Raw genomic sequence first — 22,272 nt, forward strand, 5'->3', positions numbered from 1 at the left:
TTATACCGTATGTGTGTGTGTGTGTGTATATATATATATATATATATATATATATATATATATATATATATATATATATATATATATATATATATATATATATATATATATATATATAGAGAGAGAGAGAGAGAGAGAGAGAGAGAGAGAGAGAGAGAGAGTGTTAGGAAAGAGTTTAAAGTACTGCAAATGCACACTAACTGAGAGAGATGGTGGAAGGGGAGGGGGGATCACATGACAAAAATACATTCCTTAACCACAACGAGGTAATCTAGGTATTTACCTCGAAAAGAGCCTACAAGGACGTGTGTCCATGTGTAGCCTCATCATCCATATTCAGCTGAATTACGAAGAACAGCATTTTCTGGAAGTATCCCAGGAAGGGAGTAGTAGGGGATTATTATTATTATTATTATTATTATTATTATTATTATTATTATTATTATTGTTGTTGTTGTTGTTGTTGTTGTTGTATATAGCGTACAATTCCATGAAAACAGTGTACTTTCCTTTTTAATTTTATATGCAAAGTTCGAACTCATTGTTAAAACCATTCGATGATAATCTCGCTAAAAGGAACAAGCAGACTCTTGTTAACCACACCTTTTAACCATCACTAATAACACTCCTGCCCCACCCAGGTCCTGGTCCCACCCAACCCCCTTTAAACCAGCCCACGAAAGAAAACATCGAAACTCTACGAAAAGGCAGGCAAGGTGAATAGATTTTTACTTAAATCCACTATATTATCTAACCTTTTAAACAAAGGTATGTAAAATTACATATGAAAAGTCTTAAGACAAAGTTAGTTGAAAAATATTAAAAGAATTAAAAAATTGAAATACGGAAAGTATTTTTCTGGGAATATTGGAATCACTCGGAATTCCATATTATTCCAGGAAGGCCCATTCGCGGACGTGATCTCCCTGCGGTAACATCGGTAACATACTGTACGTTCATGGAGTTGTGGTAAAGGTAAGAAACTTTAAATAATGTACAAATTATGTGATCATACGTAAATAAATGTTTGATGTATCGTGAAGAAATATTTCTTAGGTTATCAAATGGATAACATTAATTTGCCCAGGACAGTTGACTTTAGCACTGCCGGTTACCCTAGATAGGCGGAAGCAAGGTCTAGAGACCTTGGGCGGAAGGAAATCTCCAACTGGGTTTTCAGCGTTCGGTCGAAAAATATGGGATGCATTGTTGTTATTGGCCTTTTATCAACCCGTCTAGAAGATATTAGCGGTTATCACCTGGCAGTTGTATTCCTGTAAGAGTTATTTTCGGCTAGAGCGGTTTATTAGGGTCAAGTTTTCATTGTTCAGTTTTAGTATTTATCAGTAATATACTTCAAAGTTTTGCAGAGCAGCTATGGAAAGTTTTTATTCCTAGGCTCAAATGTTATGGATGTAACAGAATACTCGAAATTCTAAAGCCGTTAGATTCTTGCTTCATATTAATATGTCTGTAATTAAAATAGGCAGAAGCTACGCAAACTGGTGCCGGTAGACGGGGCTAAAGACTTTTACGGTTTTAGTATTTCAAAAACTGGGCAAAATTTAGTACCTTAGGTGCTTTGTAACTTCATTAAGATTGAAATCAAATGAACCCCGTGTTGTAATTTATATGTATTTGTACACTATAGCATGAACTTACAGCCATCCAAATGTTGGTAGTAATTTCTAATGTACTGGAATACTCGGCCAGTACAAAACTAAACATTTGTATCCCATTGTTTGTCCACTGGGGTAAATGGTCTCATTGACTGCCTTTGTAGAGTATGAACATCATGAGTGCATATGCCTTTCGTGTTGCAGATAATGAAAATCCAAGAAGTTGCCCTCACAGTTAATAGACATTTGGATCGTGGTAGGCCTATCTGCTTTAGAAACAATGGAGAGAACTCCGTGTGCTTGTAAAATTTGTGGTACTCCTTTTTTTGTACTAATCTGTTAAGCTCGCTTTTAAAATAGTAGCTGTCCATAAAATTATCATCACTATACGATTTCACGATGAGAAATGAGAACGGGGCCTTGTTCAATAGTTTGATTAATGGTCATTTTGGCTAGGTATCTCGTTTTTGGACAGCTAGTTGGTTACAGAGGTATAATATGTAAATGATGTATTTGGGTATAAGGTTAAAACTATGTGTACAATAATTTATAACTTTAAATTTGCATCGTGAACTATAGTTGGCCGCTCGTTCACAGCAGCTATCCAAGGGTTACGTAAACTATCAAAGAATGTTTTGAGAAGTCTTTTGGAACTTATAACTATGTGGGAATTTTGCATTTTAAAGTATCAACTTCTCTGTCATGACGTAAAGTCGTGGACTGAGCCTTGATGGTTATTTATACATAAGTTTATTTAATCCATTTTTGCTGATTAAATCGTAGCAGAGGCGTTGTATTAGGATAATGGACTACTGAGGCGATGAGCTTTACTGCGCTGAGAATTGTAGCCAGAAGAGATAACCCATTTAAATGTATGAGCAATGCATATAACTTAACAGTAATTCTACAGAACATTTATAATCTCTGACCCAGTAGGGCACTACCCAAATGGATTTAGAAAACGGTGTAATGACTACATCGTAACGCATCCTATGCCGCTCCCGTACCCAAAGAATGCCCTTTAACTTTTTAAAGTCGTAAAATTAGGAGGCCATTATTGTTGTTATTATTATTATTGATGATTTATTATTATTATTATTATTATTATTATTATTATTATTATTATTATTATTATTATTATTATTATTATTATTATTGCAGTACCACGACTAAATTAGGTCTGCCCCTGCAGGCCACTTTCTCCCATAACCGTAACAAACAGCTGCTCTGTCTTATTATTTATTTAGTGAGATTTTCGTATTCATGATACTTATATTTATGGAATTACTTTGAACAAAATTATTTGCGTATTTACATTATGCTGCTGGCTGTCAACGCTTTAAAAATACTACATAAATTTTACTTAAGCCTTGCGTTTACAGCTGAGGTATCCTAATGCTCACAGCTGTCACATTTCATGCCTGAAGTTTGACGTCCTTCTCAAATATTGAATAATAGCCCTTTCTGCAACACCTATAACATATCTGCGTGTATAATTTCTCAACACGATAATGCTTTTTTGCAGACGTTTTTCCCCTGATTACTTTAGCGTATACACTTATACTTGCGAAAGTAATATACTTATTTTCCTTGTTTTCATAGCTGTTTATAAAATACTAGTAATAAGTAGTGTCTTATGTAAGTTAATAACATTCCCTCCGGATAATTTACCTTAGTTCACTAGAATCGCATGTAAGCACCATGTACTGTATTTTTCCTTGTTTTCATAGCTGTTTTAAAATAGTGATAAATAGTGTCTTATGTAAGTTAATAACATTTTCTCTGGATAATTTACCTTAGTTCACTAGAATCGCATGTGAGCGCCATGTACTGTATTTTAAACGTGTGTAATCAGAGCAGTTTTGTTAAACAACAACCTTCCTCCTTTCGCAACATTCTTAGGTTGGAAATGATCATTCGAGGCATCTACTGTGACCTGTGTGTTCTGTTGGGCCTGTGGGTGGTTTGAACAATCTATACACTCGTTAAATTTACCTGTGCACGAAAAATCTTTTCCAGCGTAATCAAGGTGAAGCCTATTCTTTTGTTGTGGAATGTTTTCGGTGCAGGCTCATTATAGACCTTAGTTTTTTTTTTTTTTTTGGCAGTGTTATCTTTGAATATTTCTCATACTTCACGTACATATCATACTTTTCATGCATTCGGCGTTCACACTGAATGTCGTGTGCTGTGCTATAGTGCTGCTTGATTTGTGCTTAAGCCCTAGCAGATTCGTTACCGTCGTCTCAAGGTATTGCATTGTCTCAGGTAACTTCATATAAGCAAAAATTAAGCATTGTTCACAAGCCATGGTAGTTTGTAGTATGCATACGCCAATGTCACCATTTTTGGCTGTTACTTCATAGTTGAGGATTAGGTTGAGGAGACAACTTTACTAAAGTTTTCAGTTGACGTAGATAAACAAAAGGACAAACGACTTTCTTAAATTCTGCAGTGTATCTTCCGAAGACTGCGTCCACAAGATCGAACTTTGTTCGATGTGACGTCAGGAGCTGAGAAACAGCGGGTAAAGTCAACTTTGATCGTGTCTGGACATCGAACAAAGCTTAACGCAGCCTAACACCTTTTAAGTATCTTACACGGTACATGGGAGAGGATTTGGTTCGCCTTAATGTTTCTGTGGAATTGAAACAGCAGCATCTTTGCTTTCCTGTTATTAACCCTCAAGTAACCACAGGGAACTACTTCAACCAATTAATTTTTTTTGATAATGTGAAATGGAGTAAAATATATATTGAAAAGTGACAATTGTTTCCCTAGTAATTGAACTTTTTATGATTTAGGATGTAAATTCACACTTTTTGCTTATGAGGGTGTATGGAACAAAATTTCAGGTAAATAAAACCGCAGATGACCATATTTTGTTGTCACAATCTGAAATGTTCAATGCTAAATTTCCTTTATATGATCTGTTAAAACACTTTGAAGATTTTGCCAGTAAATATTGGCATTTTGTTTTTTGAGTCATAAAGTAAGAGTTCATTTCTAGAAATAGTATGATTTAGAGTTCGTTGTCAGTTACTTTAACCAGGACCTGTCGTGATCGATAGAGCATCTCGTAATGTTAGTCCACACCAGGCTTCGTTTGGTCATAAATACAAAGGTTCAGCATATTTCATAACTTTTTTTTTTTTGCCACGGGCCAAATATGATTATAAATATTGTGAGTTTGGATGAATGATAAACTTTGATTTTATTGAATGCATGTTTAATTTACACCATTCCCTCAAGCCTAAGGATGGCCAGGTGCGAGGGCCAGATTGAGGAATTGGAGATTCTTTGACGTTGTTTGATAGAAATAGGTTTTCAATATATTCACGTTTGGTAAAATCGACAAAGATGATTGTTGCACGGCCTGGTCATTCTAAAGTCGCCGAAATGACAGGTTACCGCCTTTTCTCAAAAAGTCGCCCCGTGCCATTCGGAGAATACAGATCAGGGCACGTTTTCTACCTAGCATTTATAAGAAAACTAGGTTTTCAAGGTTATATCTGAGCACCTGGCGTTAACGGAAAGGAAAGGTCTATCAGAGTATATGAAAGGAACCCTATCCCGGTCAACAGCTTTGGGAAATCAGGCAGCAACTGTCTAATAAAAATTTATCTTAATCTAAGTATTATTAATAGAAATATGATTGTTGATACCCTTCGTTCACTTGGAAAAAAATACTGAAATGATCAAGGTTTGGGTGCTGTCAGAAATCTACAAATAAGGTCAAACTATCCCGATAGAGTCAATACTTGGTCCACTTATGATATTTGCTGTTCGTTTATACTTCACTTGTTTTCTCACACTCCCTCCCCCTCCGCAACATATTTTTCCGAAGAAAACCTGTTTTTGAAAGGAGACTATTATATTTGAGCACTTCGTTAACGGACACTGACAGCTCACATAGTCCTTGAGTACTAAAGGAACCATAAAAATAGATGTAATATTTACGCAAAACATTCTTAACAATTTATTAACTTATACAGTTTTAATTCATTTAAAAATTGATTAATAGAATATCTATATAATTGATAGAAAAAATCGTGAGACTTGGAAAAAAATTTTTTTGTTGTTGTTTTGAGAACTACCAGAGCTCCTTGGCTTAGTGACTAAAAATGTGGACTCGCCCAAATCAGACCAGGGGGTAACCTATTTTTAAAATTTATCCCAGCTTGATGTCAACGGATGATAGCTTGGTCCATCCCTTATTCGATGTTTGCTGTTTTAAATTTGTTCCACTTGGTACTGTGACCAAACTTCAAGCATTCCATCCCCTTTATTATTCTCGACATGTTTATAAGACAAAAAGTTACCGACTCACTCCCAATCAGAAACGCCCTTGAGGATTTTATGCATAAGTAGTCGATGGAAAGATTTGTTCCATGGCATATAAAAGATAGATATATATTCTGTGAAAGGCATACAATGATGTGTAAGATTTCCAGGTCATCTTGTTCTAAATGCAAAGACAGTAAAACACATGACGTGATTAATAAATCTGAAAAGAGAAACACATGGAAAGTATAAGCATTTGTCGCCCATAGTTTTAAATGAAACCATTTATCAGTTTTATGGTAAAAGGGAGTTATTTATTTTAAAATGTTTGATAATGTCAGATAATATATAACTGAAAGTGAGAAAAAATCAGAAACATTGCAATTTTATTCTGATACTGTTGTGAAAAAAAGTTACCGATGGCAGCACCTGAAATTTTGTTGTGAATAAAAATAGGATCGTAGCTGGAAATGGAGAAAGTTTAGGGGCAAATGGTGTCTGTCAAAAATCATGATGGCATTTTAACTGGGGCTTGTTGACAGATGACAACCGATTATAGTTTAGGTGTATTCCTGTACTTCTTAAAATTTTCAAAGTGTAAAACTGTCTTTAAAAACACCTTTCCAGTTGGTTTTTTGGAAACCTAATTTTTTTCATGAGATACGTCATTGTATGGTAAAATAGGAGTATTCACTTTAAAATTGTTGTTAATTTTAAACTAAAAATCTATAATCTCAAATTAGTATCAATATCAGTCAGAAACATTGCACAGTGGGTCCTATTCCAAAGCGAAACCACGTGTAAATGAAGGTCTCGGAAACCATAAACGACGGCAACACAAAAGATTTTTTGACTAAATGGTGTGGCCATCAGTTAGTTTTTCAGTCTGGCCACACCTCAAAGTTTATGATGGGCAGTTTACCTTTGTTATTTCAAAAAACAATTAAAGACCTCTTGAGTTAGTGGCTAATTGTTTTAGCCATTTGGGTAGATCGTCGACAGATGTCTGTATTTTAATCCTTAGAAATTAACCACATATGGCCTTGATAACCCAAGAGCCAATGACATTTCTGTTGGTTAGACCGCAGTTAATTATTAACCCAACATTAGTATAGCCATGTCATTAAAAACACCTTTGACAGAGATTTTCATTGGGATAATCCCACAACCTATTTTCATTTTTTATCCCAATAATGAGGTATACTGGCATTAATAGAAATTTTAGGTAATAAATTATAAATTGCAGTTTGATTTATTTTGATTTCAGGACCCCAAGAGACACGAGGACAGCGTTGTTATAAAGTCCAATTAGGCTGTCGCACAAGATGCAGAACGAATGGGACACGACTCTCTATAGGTACAGTTTTATATGATTTGTTTATTTGCAGATAACCCTAACACAATATCATCTTACTAAATAAAATGCATAACGGAAGGAATGTTTGTCTGTTCTCCTGTTAGTTTCTATAAATTATTGAAAAGTCTTTCAAAGTAAACAATTGTTTTTTAATACAAATTAAACAACTGTTTTTTAATACCTCTCGTTGCAAAGGTGTGTATATATTAATATTTTTCAGAGGCGGGTGGGACTGGAAACCATAAGGCCATGTTTAACCCAAGTCAGAACGCATCAAGATGTAATGGTGACAAGACAAGTTTTTAATTTTTACTTCAAAAGAGGCATAGACCTGAAACCCTGAATCCTCCTCAGCCTTGTCATGCTGGCTACCCTCATTGCTCTGGAAAAGTCAAATTGGGATTCAAAGTAAGTGGTTCCATCAGAAAAAATGTATGTATAGAATAGGTATGTAACCAGAATATTGAAAATTAGTTCAGTAAATAACAGTTAAGCAATCGGGTAATCCACTAATTCGAAACAAAAAAGTAATACAAAAACCAAGAACCTAGGGGAACAATTCTTAACCAGAACTTTAAGAAGTATCAGTACCTAAGATGACCAGTCCTGAAAAACTTGGAAAAATTTAACATGTAATACAGTGTCCACCACTAGTGATAATAATAATAGTACATGAAGATTCTACCATTCCTTATCATAAGAACAACTACAAGATACAGGGTAAGAGCTTGATAAAGCATTAAAAATAGCTAGAAAGAAATTTCAACCTCAAAGTGGTGACAAATTCAGTAAGATCGAAAAAAGGGCAACTCCTAACCTCAAAAACTTCAGTCTGTGAAATAAAATGTAAATGTAGATGCCCCAACTGTTCCATGAGAGAACAAAATTCACTTCCTAGTATCGGTGAATAATGAACATTCGATGTAATCAACAATTTAGCTCACAGTATATCAGCACAAACGAACGGTGAACCAGACATGCAAATCAATTTTTAGGGAACTGCTTGGAAAAATTGTTCTCTTCCAGAGGCTATGTAAGTTACGTTACATCTTAAGGGTGTAATTTGTCTGCCCTTAGGGCTTAGTACTGAAGATCCACGCTAGGCTTCAATCACACTCCACGTAAAGATTGCACGTAAGGCTTAACCAGGAGTAAGAGCCCATGCTCACATAACAAAAACACTTGAAACACAAATATGAAGTCTCCAGCCGAAACTCAGGAAATGAATGATAAATGTTTGAATAACGAAAATTTTACAGTAAAATTGGCACAAACACCCTATGAGAACGGCCAGTAAAATGTAAAGTGATTTCTAACGAGCCCATCTACGTGAACTAAAAGCATCGTAATCAGGATATGATCCCAAGTCTTGTCACCAAGACATTGAACAATATTAACCTGATGAAAATTGGTAATGAATGGAACAGCAATTTCCTACCATTGTAAAATCACATTTCACGACCCAGTGTCCATGTCAATATTCTGTAAAAGAAAAAAAACATGTCGTGCTCTAGGCAAATGGCCACATAAACATTCGTTTTATAAATATAGCTAATCTTAAAGTATGTTTGATTTACTGAAGTAGCGAGATTAATAAACTCTCGAGATTATTAAACTCATCACCGACGTTCGTATTTTTCTAACGCTTATCAATACAGTGCGCCATCAGCTGTCATTTTCCAATGCTCCATACTTGAACAGATTTGACAGGCATGTTGATATGATTTATAGGAATCATCACTTGATAACTTTACTAAAAATCCAGCCAGATTACTTTTTATCCACACTATCATTATGATAAAAGATTGGGATAAATGAATTGTATTTACTAGAAAAATTCCATATGATCTGTTTTGAGGCCATGATGAAATTAATAGCTGTATTACACAGTTCGTTACTAATGCCCACATAATTGTATCGCAAATCGCTTCTAGTAACAAGAAAGGTTGCACTGAGGCCTTGAAAAATTAGCAGAAATGATTCACCCATTTCATAGAAATGACCACAAAGTATGTCGACTCAAAGCCTTCCCTCCTGTCACTTGGCGAAAAAAAAAGTGTCAAACATTAAAATCAATATGCAGTCAGTTACCAGCGAAAGTATAAAGGAAGTGATAAAGGAAAAATAATTTCATACTACACGGCACACCAGTTCAAAAGTTTTGCGATAATTTAGCAAAGTTAATGAATCGATCAGAAGATAATCATGATATACCTTTCCATACAATGTGGGCAATTAATTCATGACACTTCCGTTTTATCGAAATAGACTTGGAAAACTCTCAAGACATTGTAATGAGCATCCACGGAAGAGTGTTTATGACTGTTTTAAATTCTTATACAATAGAACTAGAAATGATCGAACATAAAGCCCCATTAGCCATAAATGATCAGTCTCCTGGCCCCATTAGCCAACATCTGTATATAGTAATTCTGTGACTAACCCCGAATCTTGATTGCTCTCATAAAACCTGGCAAAGATAGAGCAATCCATCAAGCTATAATGCAAGTTGTTGGTGTAAAGTGATGGAAAAAAGATTGACACCAGATAACTTGGTATATTTAAACGATCACTATCCTCAACTCGGGGAGGAACGAACAAAAATAGATCTATCTACTGTTCATTGTCAAGTAGACCTTATTCGATGGTTATAAATGCCATATTTTTGGATACTTAAAAGGCATATTGTGCTATCTGGAGAGTGGTGTATTGAAACGTTACAGAACTACAGTATTCAAGGCCACCAGCGTTTGTTCATAACTTTCTCACAGACCGCACATTTCAGTTTCCATTATTGGTAGACTACTATCGGTTAGATATGAATTGGAAACGGTCTCTCACAAGTGTTTCAGAATTCTCTTATTCCCCCTTGTAACCGCAACATAACGAAACAATCTTCCGACAAGCCAAATGAGAAATGCACCAAGATAATAAAATGCTGTCACAAGCAACTCTGGGGACCTGACATTACAACCCTGATGATGCACACAAATTGTTCATGCACTTTAGATTGGAAATCAGGTATATGGCTCTTCAATCTGGCAATACTATACAACAACGCTTAGATTTAATCCATAAAGAATGGCTCTGATTCTGTTTAGTGTTGAGGTGGTCATCAAAAATCAGAATGGAAGTGGTCAAACTCATCTTCCCTATACAGTGGCTAAGTAACTACATGAAGGTTATTAAAGAATCAATCAAATCACATTCGACAATGATGTGATTTCCTTCAAAGCATTTGTATGATTCGCCACCGTATCCAGTAAGGACAAACAGAATTTCTGTTGTGGCAATAAATGCAAACGTATCACCCAATACTAGATATTCGCCCTCCTCAGAAATACGTATATTAGGATAAGTTATATCACTTCTTTCCATTAAGTTCTGCACATACCTCTGAGCATCATAAGCTACACGCAGTAGAAAGTATACTAACTACTTGAAATCTTATATAGTTGAATTGGTTGCAATATCGCTTAATGAAACGAGCCATTTTTTTGACCCAGTAATGCCTTTTGGTTGTCACAGCAGAAATATCTGTAATGTGGTAGCATTTGAGTTTACGAACATGCCACCGCAGAAATTTTGATTTCAGTGACGAGAAGTGCGTCGGAAATCGTTTAAGATTGTCCTAAAAATTCCTTGATCAAATCAAATCCATTCCGTAAATTACATGAAGCCGGTGTAAATGTTGAAATAAGTTGGCCTCCGCATCCATGGAGGAATTAGAAGAAAAAACGCTGATAAAGCAGCCAAAACTACCACCTGTTCCTGTCTGTGATTTGTTAATATTTCTAAAACCAACCAGCATTGTGGAATAATGAATTTGACAAAAATATACCAAAGCAGATTAAATCATGGGAGTTATTTTAAGATCCTAATTTTATATATTTTTTCAGGTGCGATGTTGAAGATCGTGCAAGAATGGGGGAGATATTTGCAGTAAATTTGGGAAATACGATTATGAAATTGTAAATGGAAATTCAGTTGGTGCTAAATGTAAGTTTTTTCTTTCTTTCTTTAAATGGCACAGTCAGTACATTCTATGCAAGTCTGTCGGTGAGAGAGAGAGAGAGAGAGAGAGAGAGAGAGAGAGAGAGAGAGAGAGAGAGAGAGAGAGAGAGAGAGAGAGAGAGAGAGAAACGTGTGTGTGTGTGTTTGTGTGTGTGTCGTTTCGAAAATTTACTTGACAATCTCTCTTTATCAAACTTAAATAATTGTCTGTTTAGTTTTAGAGAAGCGTTCTCTTGGCTCTTTGGACAGTGTTTTCAGATAATGGACTGGCTCCCTCTTGAACCATGATTGGTTGTATGGTACTTAGCTAGAACTGTTAATTTCTAGTGCTCTGCTTCGAAAGTAGAGTTACAAATTAGCTTGCAGACATGTCAGACAGGGAGGCAGACAGTCCCTTCATTTCTTTGCAGTATTTGAGTTGATTTCAGTTGCATTGTAATTTGATTTTATCAAGTGACTAATGCTTGTTCAATTGTAATACAGCGCGTCGTATTTGTTAAACTTATCCAACTCCCAGGGTATAAAATTAACATGCGGTATGAAAAGTGTTTCAGCTCGCGATTATATGGCTGAATTGCTTTGTTATCCGTTACGTTATTTGCGTTACTGTGCTGTGTTTGTGGGTGCAGAGCACTTTACTGATTCGTCCTATTATTTTACAGGTAACCTGGGGCCACAGCAGCAATGCTTCTCGTTCACACTTTCCTGCTTTGTGGATCACATGAGCGTCGTAAGAGGAAGTCGTCTTCATATTTTAAAAGTTCCAAAGGCCGGTCATCGTTGTGTAAGAAATTTCTGGACGCATACCATTTTAATTTTGTTTTATTGGTGATTTTTAAAAAGTTCACAGTTTTCTTATCATTTATAAAAAAAGCCCAATAATGATAAGTCAACCACGTGACCAGTGATGATACCATTAGCTTAGTACTTTACATCACCATATTACACAATATATTACTGGAAAATACTACTATACATATTACAAAATTTTGGATTTTATTTCCATTTGTTGTTAATATTGCAAAGCACTAGCACTTTAGAATCAAGGACTTAAGGCCAACACGCAAGAAACACTCACAAGTCCTTTTTTTTCAGGTTCAACTTCAGCTGAATTCAATAAGCCGATTTATTCTTATGTCCTTTTATAGGGGAGAAGGTGGCAATATGAAACAGGCAACATCTCGCCTGATCTGCCTGCCATCTGTTGGGTAACTAAGTCAACCATATATCTATTACTTCCACCTGATGCCACCAGAGTACTCTGAAGTCACTAGCTCAAGATCAGGGGCTGTGAGATGACTTTTTACTTTTTGCTCTGTGAAACTTTCTTCTAGGTAAGATTCACTTTTGTTTACACTATATAAATAATATATGTGAGGTATGCAATATAGTGTGTTTATTAGGTATAAGACCAGTTGTCAAAATGGTATAGCTAGTTTTCTAGAAACTAGTGTTCTAGAATTTCTGCTGGATATTCATGAAATGGCTTGGGGTGGCATTATGAAACAGCCTGTTCTATATTTCAACCACTTATTGTACCTTGTTTCATATTACCGCCCTTTCTTTTCTTTTTAGGTTGCTATGCCAAGGAAGAAATTAGGACCAACAAAGAAGGGATTAAGCTAAAAATGGGAGGCAGAAGACATGTTAAAGGCTATAAGAGCAGTCCGTCAAGGCACAAAAAAATTGAATGAAGCTGCAAGGTGCTTCAAATCCCTAAAGCTACCCTATCAAGAAAGGTGGGGTGGCAGAATGTATACGTGTTGTTCATCCAAATGTCATGGCTAACCAAAAGTTAGGAAGAAAGCCTACTCTTTCTGTAAAAATCGAGGAGCATCTCGTAGAAGATTGCATTTTAATGGCGAGGAAATGCTATGGACTTACAATTGATGACATATGGCGGATGGCTTAACTGGCAAAGAAAAATGGGATAAGAAAAATCCACTCGGTAACTAAATAGCCTGGCAGGGCATGGTTTGACCACTTCATGCACAGACACACAAGGATAAGTTACCAGTCAGGAAACCAGAAGGAACTTCACTTCCTCCAGCAGTTGGTTTCAACAGAGAGCGCAATGACCTTCTTTGATCTGTGGGAAAATGAATACCCAGTGAAGAAACAACCTCCTATCGTATCTATAATGTTGACGAGACTGGCCTCAGTATTGTTCAGAGTAAACTGCCACATGATGTTGGAAGGAAGGAAAAGAGAGATAGGTGCTCTCACTGCTGCAGAGAAGGCGAGTCTTGTGACCATCATTGCATGCATGAGCACAGGAGGGGGACTCTGTGCCTTCCATGATCATCTTCCCCCGCACCAACTGGATGAGACAGGCTGATGAAGGGAGCACTTCTGGAACTGTGGGGCGGTGCCATCCTTCAGGCTGGGTTCAGTCCTCTTTTTACTGATTGGTTCTCCCATTTCATTGACAACAGTAAGCCTTCATCTGAATACCCCAGTTATGCTTATCCTGGACGGCCACTATTTCCATACCAGAAACCTCGACGTTATTTTGAAAGCAAGAGAACATCGTGTTACCCTTGTGTATCTGCCACCTCACACTACTCACATGCTTCAACTACTAACCGTGCATTCATGGGACGCTTAAAGGCATACTATAGCGAAGTCGTCTCAGAGGCACTGAGAACTACTGGTATGGACACCTATGATATTGCAGAGAAGTTTGGGAAGTCATATCTTAAAGTACAGACAGGGGCAATAGCAGTAAAAGGTTTCAAAATGTACTGGAATCTTCCACTCGACAGGGGTGTTTTTGACGAGGCAGATTTCATTGCGGCTGAACACGAAGCACAGGCAACTGACATAACAGATCTCGACAGATTCCACCAACAGCAGCAGATCCATCAATAGTAGCGAGTCCATCAATAGCAGCAGGTATTCCCATATCTACAGTGTGTTATCTCCCCACACATTTCCCCAGGTAGAGGAAGGTGACAGAGGTCGCAAAGGTCTGAAAGCATGTGTTTTGATATGGTCTCCATGTAAGGAGGCACTAAAGACCTCATTAGAAAAAAAAATGCAGTTGGACGGAGGAAAGCAGCTACCCAAGAAATAACCAAAGGTGAAGAAGTAAAAGATCGGTGCGTCAACAAACAGCACGGAGTCCCACCAACAAAGAGAAAGGTGTAAAGTGCGAAAAGTAAACAAGCTTTATGAAAAAATGTCAGATGACGATGCAATTTTGTTAGAAGAAATTATGGGAGCGTAAATTCCAGAAGCGAAGACGCAGAATGCTCTTTTTTGTTTAAAGAAATAAATTCACGAAGTCCAAATCAAGAAAGAAAAAATGGGTGCAGTGCCTAGTCTGTCAGGGCTGGGGCTCGTGTCTAAAGAAAAAAATGTCGAATTTTTATTTTTTTTATTCACAAAAAAGAAAAAAAGTTAGCCATTTTTAGTTAAAAATTACCAACCCATTTGCAAAGACCTACCTTTTTGAATAAAACATTCTTGGCATTTACATGGTTTCTTTGAATTAAGAGTTATTGCCTAAAAATAAAATTTAAAATTAGTTTGCCTTTAAAATTGGTTTTAATAAAGTGGTCCATATTACCACTTTCTCCCCTACTCAACATTTTTATACCTTTAAACATAGCTTGTCTATTGGTAACTATCACAAAAAATCACATGGCACGTCATAAAAAAACTCCTGGAAGATCAAAAATACAGAACTACCAGCCTCAGTCCATAATTTACACATTTCACACATTTGGTTATGTAACATCTGTAAATGTAAAGTTCTTAGATTTTTAAAGCTCTTTCCCACAAACATGATAATGGCAAATACATAAAGGCAAATACTTCAGTTTTGTGTACAAGATTCAAGTTTACGTGTGGGACATTTGACAACCTTATTACTTAATTTCACGTGTGAATACTGGAAGTTACGGAAGACAACACACCAATTTTTCAAGAGTATTCCCTTATAATATCCCTGCAGGTTAAGTATTACAATTTTCAAACAATAACTGTTGCCCCAAGTCACAGTTTACTACTCAAATAAAATTCTGAACTTTACTACTCATATACATAATACGGCCAGGTCGACTACATAACTGTGTACACAGAATGGTGCAGCAGAGCCGAAAACACAACCAAGTTTGCTTCACGTAATATGTATGAAACAAAAACCGTGTGAACCACAATCACAAGCCTTGTTACCATGATTAAAGTCCCAGATAAGGACAAGCCATTACAGAAAAAACTAACAAAAAGGAGATAGGTCTAACTATTGATGTACAAGCAATCGTCCAAGTTTTGTACTCTTTCAAACTTACTATGCACCAAGACACTAACAAAAGGACACTAACAAGAGGGCACCTACAAACTCTGCTTCCACAAGACAATTTAACTTAAAGCCTCAAAAATTTCAATACCTACATTCAACTCATTTCATGCCATCCCTAATTTAACCCCTGGTCGAAACTACTGAAAAGCGAATTCAACAAAGCACTGCAAGATATTCCTGGTGTCTACATAAAAAAATTGTGTTGACTTCTCCATTTAATTCGTTTGCGTACTGGCTGCTAGCGATACTATCAGAAACCCTCAACTAGTGCTAGTTTCAACACGAGACTACCTAGTATGATGATGATGTCACTGTCCTTGGTGTTCTATGGTACATAGTCCTAGAGTTAGATTACAGATTGAGGTCTCTCTAGTTTTGTTTGTTACCTGAGAACACCTATGTTGCTTCTGTTACTCTGCTAATCGGACTTGTTTCCTAGTCACTAACATGGATCGAGCTATCAACAGTGCACTTTAACTGGGGAGCACTTGTGATACTTTGCCAGCAAGGGGCATCTCATTGATAACTACAATTTTCTTAAAGTGTAACAAATTACCTACTACATTACCTACATCAGTGACCATTGCCATTACCTAATTTTGTACCTTGTCAAATGCCCTCAGATATATTGCCCTACTTGCCAAATATGTGGAACAAGTAATTAGTTGCTTCATTATAATCTTTGGCCCCTGGCTGCACCCTATTAACCTTTTTATTTACCTCCATTCCCAATTCTATGCTAATGCCCATCCCCTCAACCACTGCTCCATTCAAATAGGTTTCCTCCCAGTCTTACCCTAATATCCTTGTTTATTGCATTCTGGACCGCGATCTTTTTGTCCAGCCACTCAAAACTTTTCACTGCCTCAAGGATTGAACGGGCTGAAAGTACGCCAGTGATTTGCTTTTTATGCTAAAAGCTACAATTCGTTAAAGCTCATCCAATTTTATTTGCTAGCTTCATAATTTTGTCTGTGACGAGTCTAGTATCCTCCAAGTTAGATACATCAGGCTGACAGCTTGTTCCTTATTTTCAGAACCAGTCTTCAGTATTGGAACACTATTCCCCAATAAGTACTTAAGACTTATTAACAGTTTACCTAGAAATCTCCATACCCTCGGCTTCAAATTAATATTTTGCTGCTATTTTGCTCCTGCGTATTTCTTTTCTATACTTAACTAAACTGCTCTTTTTTATACTTTAATTATACACTTTAGGTTTTCTTGGAATTTTTGCAAGAAACTGCAACCCATCCTTAAATTTTCTATCCTAATTAAGTTTTTGCCTACCTTCGTTATCAGATATGAATAAAATCGCTGGAAACTACAGCGCATACACTTACATCATAGTATTTTGGCTAAAATTTTCAAGTGACGGCAGTAATGCCAGCATTAAATTCATTTTTTTCATGTAAAACTTGTGGAAAAATTTATGAGCAATTAATATAATCCACACAAATGAAAATCCAAAGTCTAACATTCAAAAGCCATTAATCTTTACGTCTTAAAAGTACAAAAAATGTGTCAGGAATTCACAATGTATTTATTAATGACCTCACTAGAAACGATAAACTACCAATCAATTAAAAGCGAATTAAAGATTTACTACCAAACCACGATTACCAAGGAGTACCACGAACATCACTTGTACTTAAAGCCTCCTGTAGAGGGAATCCAGTGCTTTTAAGTAACTTAAGTCAAAGTCAAGCAATGTAGGAAGTTCAGGTCAACCTATACAGATTTACAGGAAGATATTCACTTTACAAGCTTTCAAGCAAAATCAGCGCGATAAGTTGCAGAACTTTCTCAGAATACGTTCACACCTAAACCATGTACTCAGCCACTTAAAACTGATGTGCAAGGAATATTTGTATTTTAGAATTTCAGGGCAATCCGAAAATACCAATACTAAATTGAGGTTAACTGATTCCAATAAATGGACCTTTGCTTTTAATACTTAGCTTTTTTGTCAATTATTGTTTAGGGTACTGCATACTACAAGTCAAAGTGCTATCATCCTTACCTAGTAAGCTTTATGACCTTTAATAGACCTAATAGAGCACACTTCTCTTTATAGAAATGCCCAATTTTAAGGCCTGACACCAGAAAAACATGGCATTGAATAAACACCAGTACTAACTCCTGGAATGGGTTCTGGCCCCAAAAAATTTTTTTATAAACTAATGCATTCTCAAATTTCATAGTTTCATCGTAATAATTAAACTTCTTAACAGTCAAGTCAAAATTTTAGTAACTATGCAAAATTTTACTAACCATAACTATACAAAGAAAAAAAAGTACAGCTTATCTTAATAGTCCCTATTCAAAAATATATGCCTCCAAACAAATCAGTCTTCACCCGCTGTCACTGGAATTTAAATTTCATCAGTATCAAGGTCATACGCGACCAAGTAAATTTATTTTGGGTTTAATGAATTTTATTAGATTTTTATAGATGTTTGCCAAATGCTTGCCAAGTGTTTCCCAAATTTTCTACACCCCCAGTGCGCAAGAATATGCAGATACAAACATTGTTCTAGAATGCTAATATTTTGCAGTCTTCCTCTTCAAATCATACCTATACAAAATTAAAATGGCTCTCCCAAACTTCCACTACCCTTTAGCTGAATAAAAAACCCATATAGCTTATCAGAACCTTAAAACTACCTTTCACTAACCCCACAGTAAAGCAAGCGACTATTCAGCAGTAATGAAGGATCAATTTCCTGCCATTAAATTTAATATTCAACATTGCACATCCTCACAATACTAGCTAGGACAGTAACCTTAAATTACATTGTGCTCAGTTTACATTCACCCATTGGCAAAATGAAGTTTAGTTGATGTAAGGAATATTACAAACTTTCTTGAAATTTTATTATATCAAAGCCTTCTATAAACAAAGTTATACGAAGGTTATTTCTGATTCAGTAACGTGCTACAATTCAAGTCATGAAGTACGTTTCTCGAAATTTATGCTAAACCCAATGGAGATAACCAAATTATATAAACAAAGATATTCCTGCACATCAGTGTTAAGCCCGAGATCTACACAAGTCATCAGAGAAGATCCTCAGTCTTCAATAACCAAAACCCAAGATCCTCAACAGTCTTCAATAACCAAAACCCAAGATCCTCAACAGTCTTCAATAACCAAAACCAAGAGCTCCACAGTCTTCAATAACCAAAAGCAAGAGCTCCACAGTCTTCAATAACCAAAAGCAAGAGCTCCACAGTCTTCAATAACCAAAAGCAAGAGCTCCACAGTCTTCAGTAACCAAAAGCAAGAGCTTCACTGTCCTCGATGACCAAAGTAGAGCTTCACAGTCCTCGATGACCAAAGTAGAGCTTCACAGTCCTCGATGACCAAAGTAGAGCTTCACAGTCCTCGATGACCAAAGTAGAGCTTCACAGTCCTCGATGACCAAAGTAGAGCTTCACAGTCCTCGATGACCAAAGTCAGTCCTCGATGACCAAAGTAGAGCTTCACAGTCCTCGATGACCAAAGTAGAGCTTCACAGTCCTCGATGACCAAAGTAGAGCTTCACAGTCCTCGATGACCAAAGTGATCAGTCCTCGATGACCAAAGTAGAGCTTCACAGTCCTCGATGACCAAAGTAGAGCTTCACAGTCCTCGATGACCAGTCTTCACAGTCCTCGATGACCAAAGTGAGCTTCACAGTCCTCGATGACCAAAGTAGAGCTTCACAGTCCTCGATGACCAAAGTCACAGTCCTCGATGACCAAAGTGACACAGTCCTCGATGACCAAAGTAGAGTTTCACAGTCCTCGATGACCAAAGTAGAGTTTCACAGTCCTCGATGACCAAAGTAGAGTTTCACAGTCCTCGATGACCAAAGTAGAGTTTCACAGTCCTCGATGACCAAAGTAGTGTTTCACAGTCTCGATGACCAAAGTAGAGTTCAGAGTCGATGACAAAGTCCTCGATGACCAAAGTAGAGCTTCACAGTCCTCGATGACCAAAGTAGAGCTTCACAGTCCTCGATGACCAAAGTAGAGCTTCACAGTCCTCGATGACCAAAGTAGAGCTTCACAGTCCTCGATGACCAAAGTAGAGCTTCACAGTCCTCGATGACCAAAGTAGAGCTTCACAGTCTTCAAAGACCAAAATAGAGAGATTCACAGTCTTCAAAGACCAAAATAGAGAGATTCACAGTCTTCAAAGACCAAAATAGAGCGATTCACAGTCTTCAAAGACCAAAATAGAGAGATTCACAGCCTTCAATAATCAAAATAAACAGCACCACATTCTTCAATAACCAACACTAAGAGCCTCACATTCTTCAATAACCAACACTAAGAGCCCCACACTCTTCAATAACCAAAGAGCCCCACACTCTTCAATAACCAAAGAGCCCCACACTCTTCAACAACCAAAGAGCCCCACACTCTTCAATAACCAAAGAGCCCCACACTCTTCAACAACCAAAGAGCCCCACACTCAACAAAGAGCAAACAACAAAGAGCCCCACACTCTTCAACAACCAAAGAGCCCCACACTCTTCAACAACCAAAGAGCCCCACACTCTTCAACAACCAAAGAGCCCCACACTCTTCAACAACCAAAGAGCCCCACACTCTTCAACAACCAAAGAGCCCCACACTCTTCAACAACCAAAGAGCCCCACACTCTTCAACAACCAAAGAGCCCCACACTCTTCAACAACCAAAGAGCCCCACACTCTTCAACAACCAAAGAGCCCCACACTCTTCAACAACCAAAGAGCCCCACACTCTTCAACAACCAAAGAGCCAATCTTCAACAACAAAGAGCCCCACACTCTTCAACAACCAAAGAGCCCCACACTCTTCAACAACCAAAGAGCCTCACAACTTCAACAACAAAGAGCCTCACACTCTTCAACAACCAAAGAGCCTCACACTCTTCAACAACCAAAGAGCCTCACACTCTTCAACAACCAAAGAGCCTCACACTCTTCAACAACCAAAGAGCCTCACACCTTCAACAACCAAAGAGCCTCACACCCTTCAACAACCAAAGAGCCTCACACCCTTCAATAACCAAAGAGCCTCACACCCTTCAAAAAGAGCCAAACTCTTCAGCCCACACCCTTCAGCAACCAAAGAGCCTCACACTCTTCAGCAACCAAAGAGCCTCACACTCTTCAGCAACCAAAGAGCCTCACACTCTTCAGCAACCAAAGAGCCTCACACTCTTCAGCAACCAAAGAGCCTCACACTCTTCAGCAACCAAAGAGCCTCACACTCTTCAAACTAAAGAGCCTCACACTCTTCAAAACTAAAGAGCCTCACACTCTTCAGCAACTAAAGAGCCTCACACTCTTCAGCAACTAAAGAGCCTCACACTCTTCAGCAACTAAAGAGCCTCACACTCTTCAGCAACTAAAGAGCCTCACACTCTTCAGCAACTAAAGAGCCTCACACTCTTCAGCAACTAAAGAGCCTCACACTCTTCAGCAACAAAGAACCAGCAACTAAAGAGCCTCACACTCTTCAGCAACTAAAGAACCTCACACTCTTCAGCAACTAAAGAACCTCACACTCTTCAGCAACTAAAGAGCCTCACACTCTTCAGCAACTAAAGAGCCTCACACTCTTCACACTCTTCAACTTCAAACTAAAGAGCCTCACAAAGAGCCCCTCACACTCTTCAATAACTAAAGAGCCTCACACTCTTCAATAACCAAAACTAAGAGCCTCACACTCTTCAATAACCAAAACTAAGAGCCTCAATAACAAAACTAAGAGCCTCACACTCTTCAATAACCAAAACTAAGAGCCTCACACTCTTCAATAACCAAAACTAACAGCCTCACACTCTTCAATAACCAAAACTAACAGCCTCACACTCTTCAATAACCAAAACTAACAGCCTCACACTCTTCAATAACCAAAACTAACAGCCTCACACTCTTCAATAACCAAAACTAACAGCCTCACACTCTTCAATAACCAAAACTAACAGCCTCACACTCTTCAATAACCAAAACTAACAGCCTCACACTCTTCAATAACAAAACTAACAGCCTCAAATAACCAAAACTAACAGCCTCACACTCTTCAATAAAAAACAACAGCCTCAAAGAATAACCAAAACTAACAGCCTCACAATCTTCAATAACCAAAACTAACAGCCTCACAATCTTCAATAACCAAAACTAACAGCCTCACAATCTTCAACAACCAACAGCCTCACAATCTTCAACAACCAACAGCCTCACAATCTTCAACAACCAACAGCCTCACAATCTTCAACAACCAACAGCCTCACAATCTTCAACAACCAACAGCCTCACAATCTTCAACGACTAACAGCCTCACAATCTTCAACAACTAACAGCCTCACAGTCTTCAACAACAACCAAACCTAAGAGCCTCACAGTCTTCAACAACAACAAAGAAGCTTCAACAACCAAACCTAAGAGCCTCACAGTCCTCAGCAACAAACCTAAGAGCCTCAAGTCCTCAACAACAAACCTAAGAGCCTCACAGTCCTCAGCAACCAAACCTAAGAGCCTTACAGTCTTCAACAACAACCAAACCTAAGAGCCTCACAGTCCTCAGCAACCAAACCTAAGAGCCTCACAGTCCTCAGCAACCAAACCTAAGAGCCTCACAGTCCTCAGCAACCAAACCTAAGAGCCTCACAGTCCTCAACAACCAAACCTAAAAGCCTCATGATCAACAAC

The 22,272-nt window shown here is 37.5% G+C and overlaps 1 protein-coding gene and 1 long non-coding RNA gene across 2 annotated transcripts; both read left to right on the forward strand.

The window, feature by feature from the left end:
- Positions 1-11,931: 11,931 nt before the first annotated feature.
- Positions 11,932-15,287, forward strand: LOC136828413 (uncharacterized). The gene is made up of 3 exons (XR_010850034.1): positions 11,932-12,058; positions 12,423-12,608; positions 12,850-15,287. It is a non-coding gene; the product is annotated as an uncharacterized lncRNA (long non-coding RNA).
- Positions 15,288-19,240: 3,953 nt separating this feature from the next.
- Positions 19,241-20,865, forward strand: LOC136827813 (proteoglycan 4-like). The gene is made up of 2 exons (XM_067085273.1): positions 19,241-19,352; positions 19,955-20,865. The coding sequence occupies exons 1-2, from the start codon at positions 19,241-19,243 to the stop codon at positions 20,863-20,865; spliced, it is 1,023 nt and encodes a 340-aa protein (XP_066941374.1).
- Positions 20,866-22,272: the final 1,407 nt, after the last annotated feature.

Source organism: Macrobrachium rosenbergii, chromosome 42 (genome assembly GCF_040412425.1).
Source record: "Macrobrachium rosenbergii isolate ZJJX-2024 chromosome 42, ASM4041242v1, whole genome shotgun sequence".
Classification (NCBI taxonomy): Eukaryota; Metazoa; Arthropoda; class Malacostraca; order Decapoda; family Palaemonidae; genus Macrobrachium; species Macrobrachium rosenbergii.

Excerpts from the sequence above, each read along its gene's own strand:
- LOC136827813 (XM_067085273.1), top strand. The coding sequence starts at position 19,241 with ATGACCAAAGTGAGCTTCACAGTCCTCGATGACCAAAGTAGAGCTTCA. Across the intron at positions 19,353-19,954 it reads CACAGTCCTCGATGACCAAA|AGCCCCACACTCTTCAACAA; the intron begins GTAGAGTTTCAC and ends CAATAACCAAAG.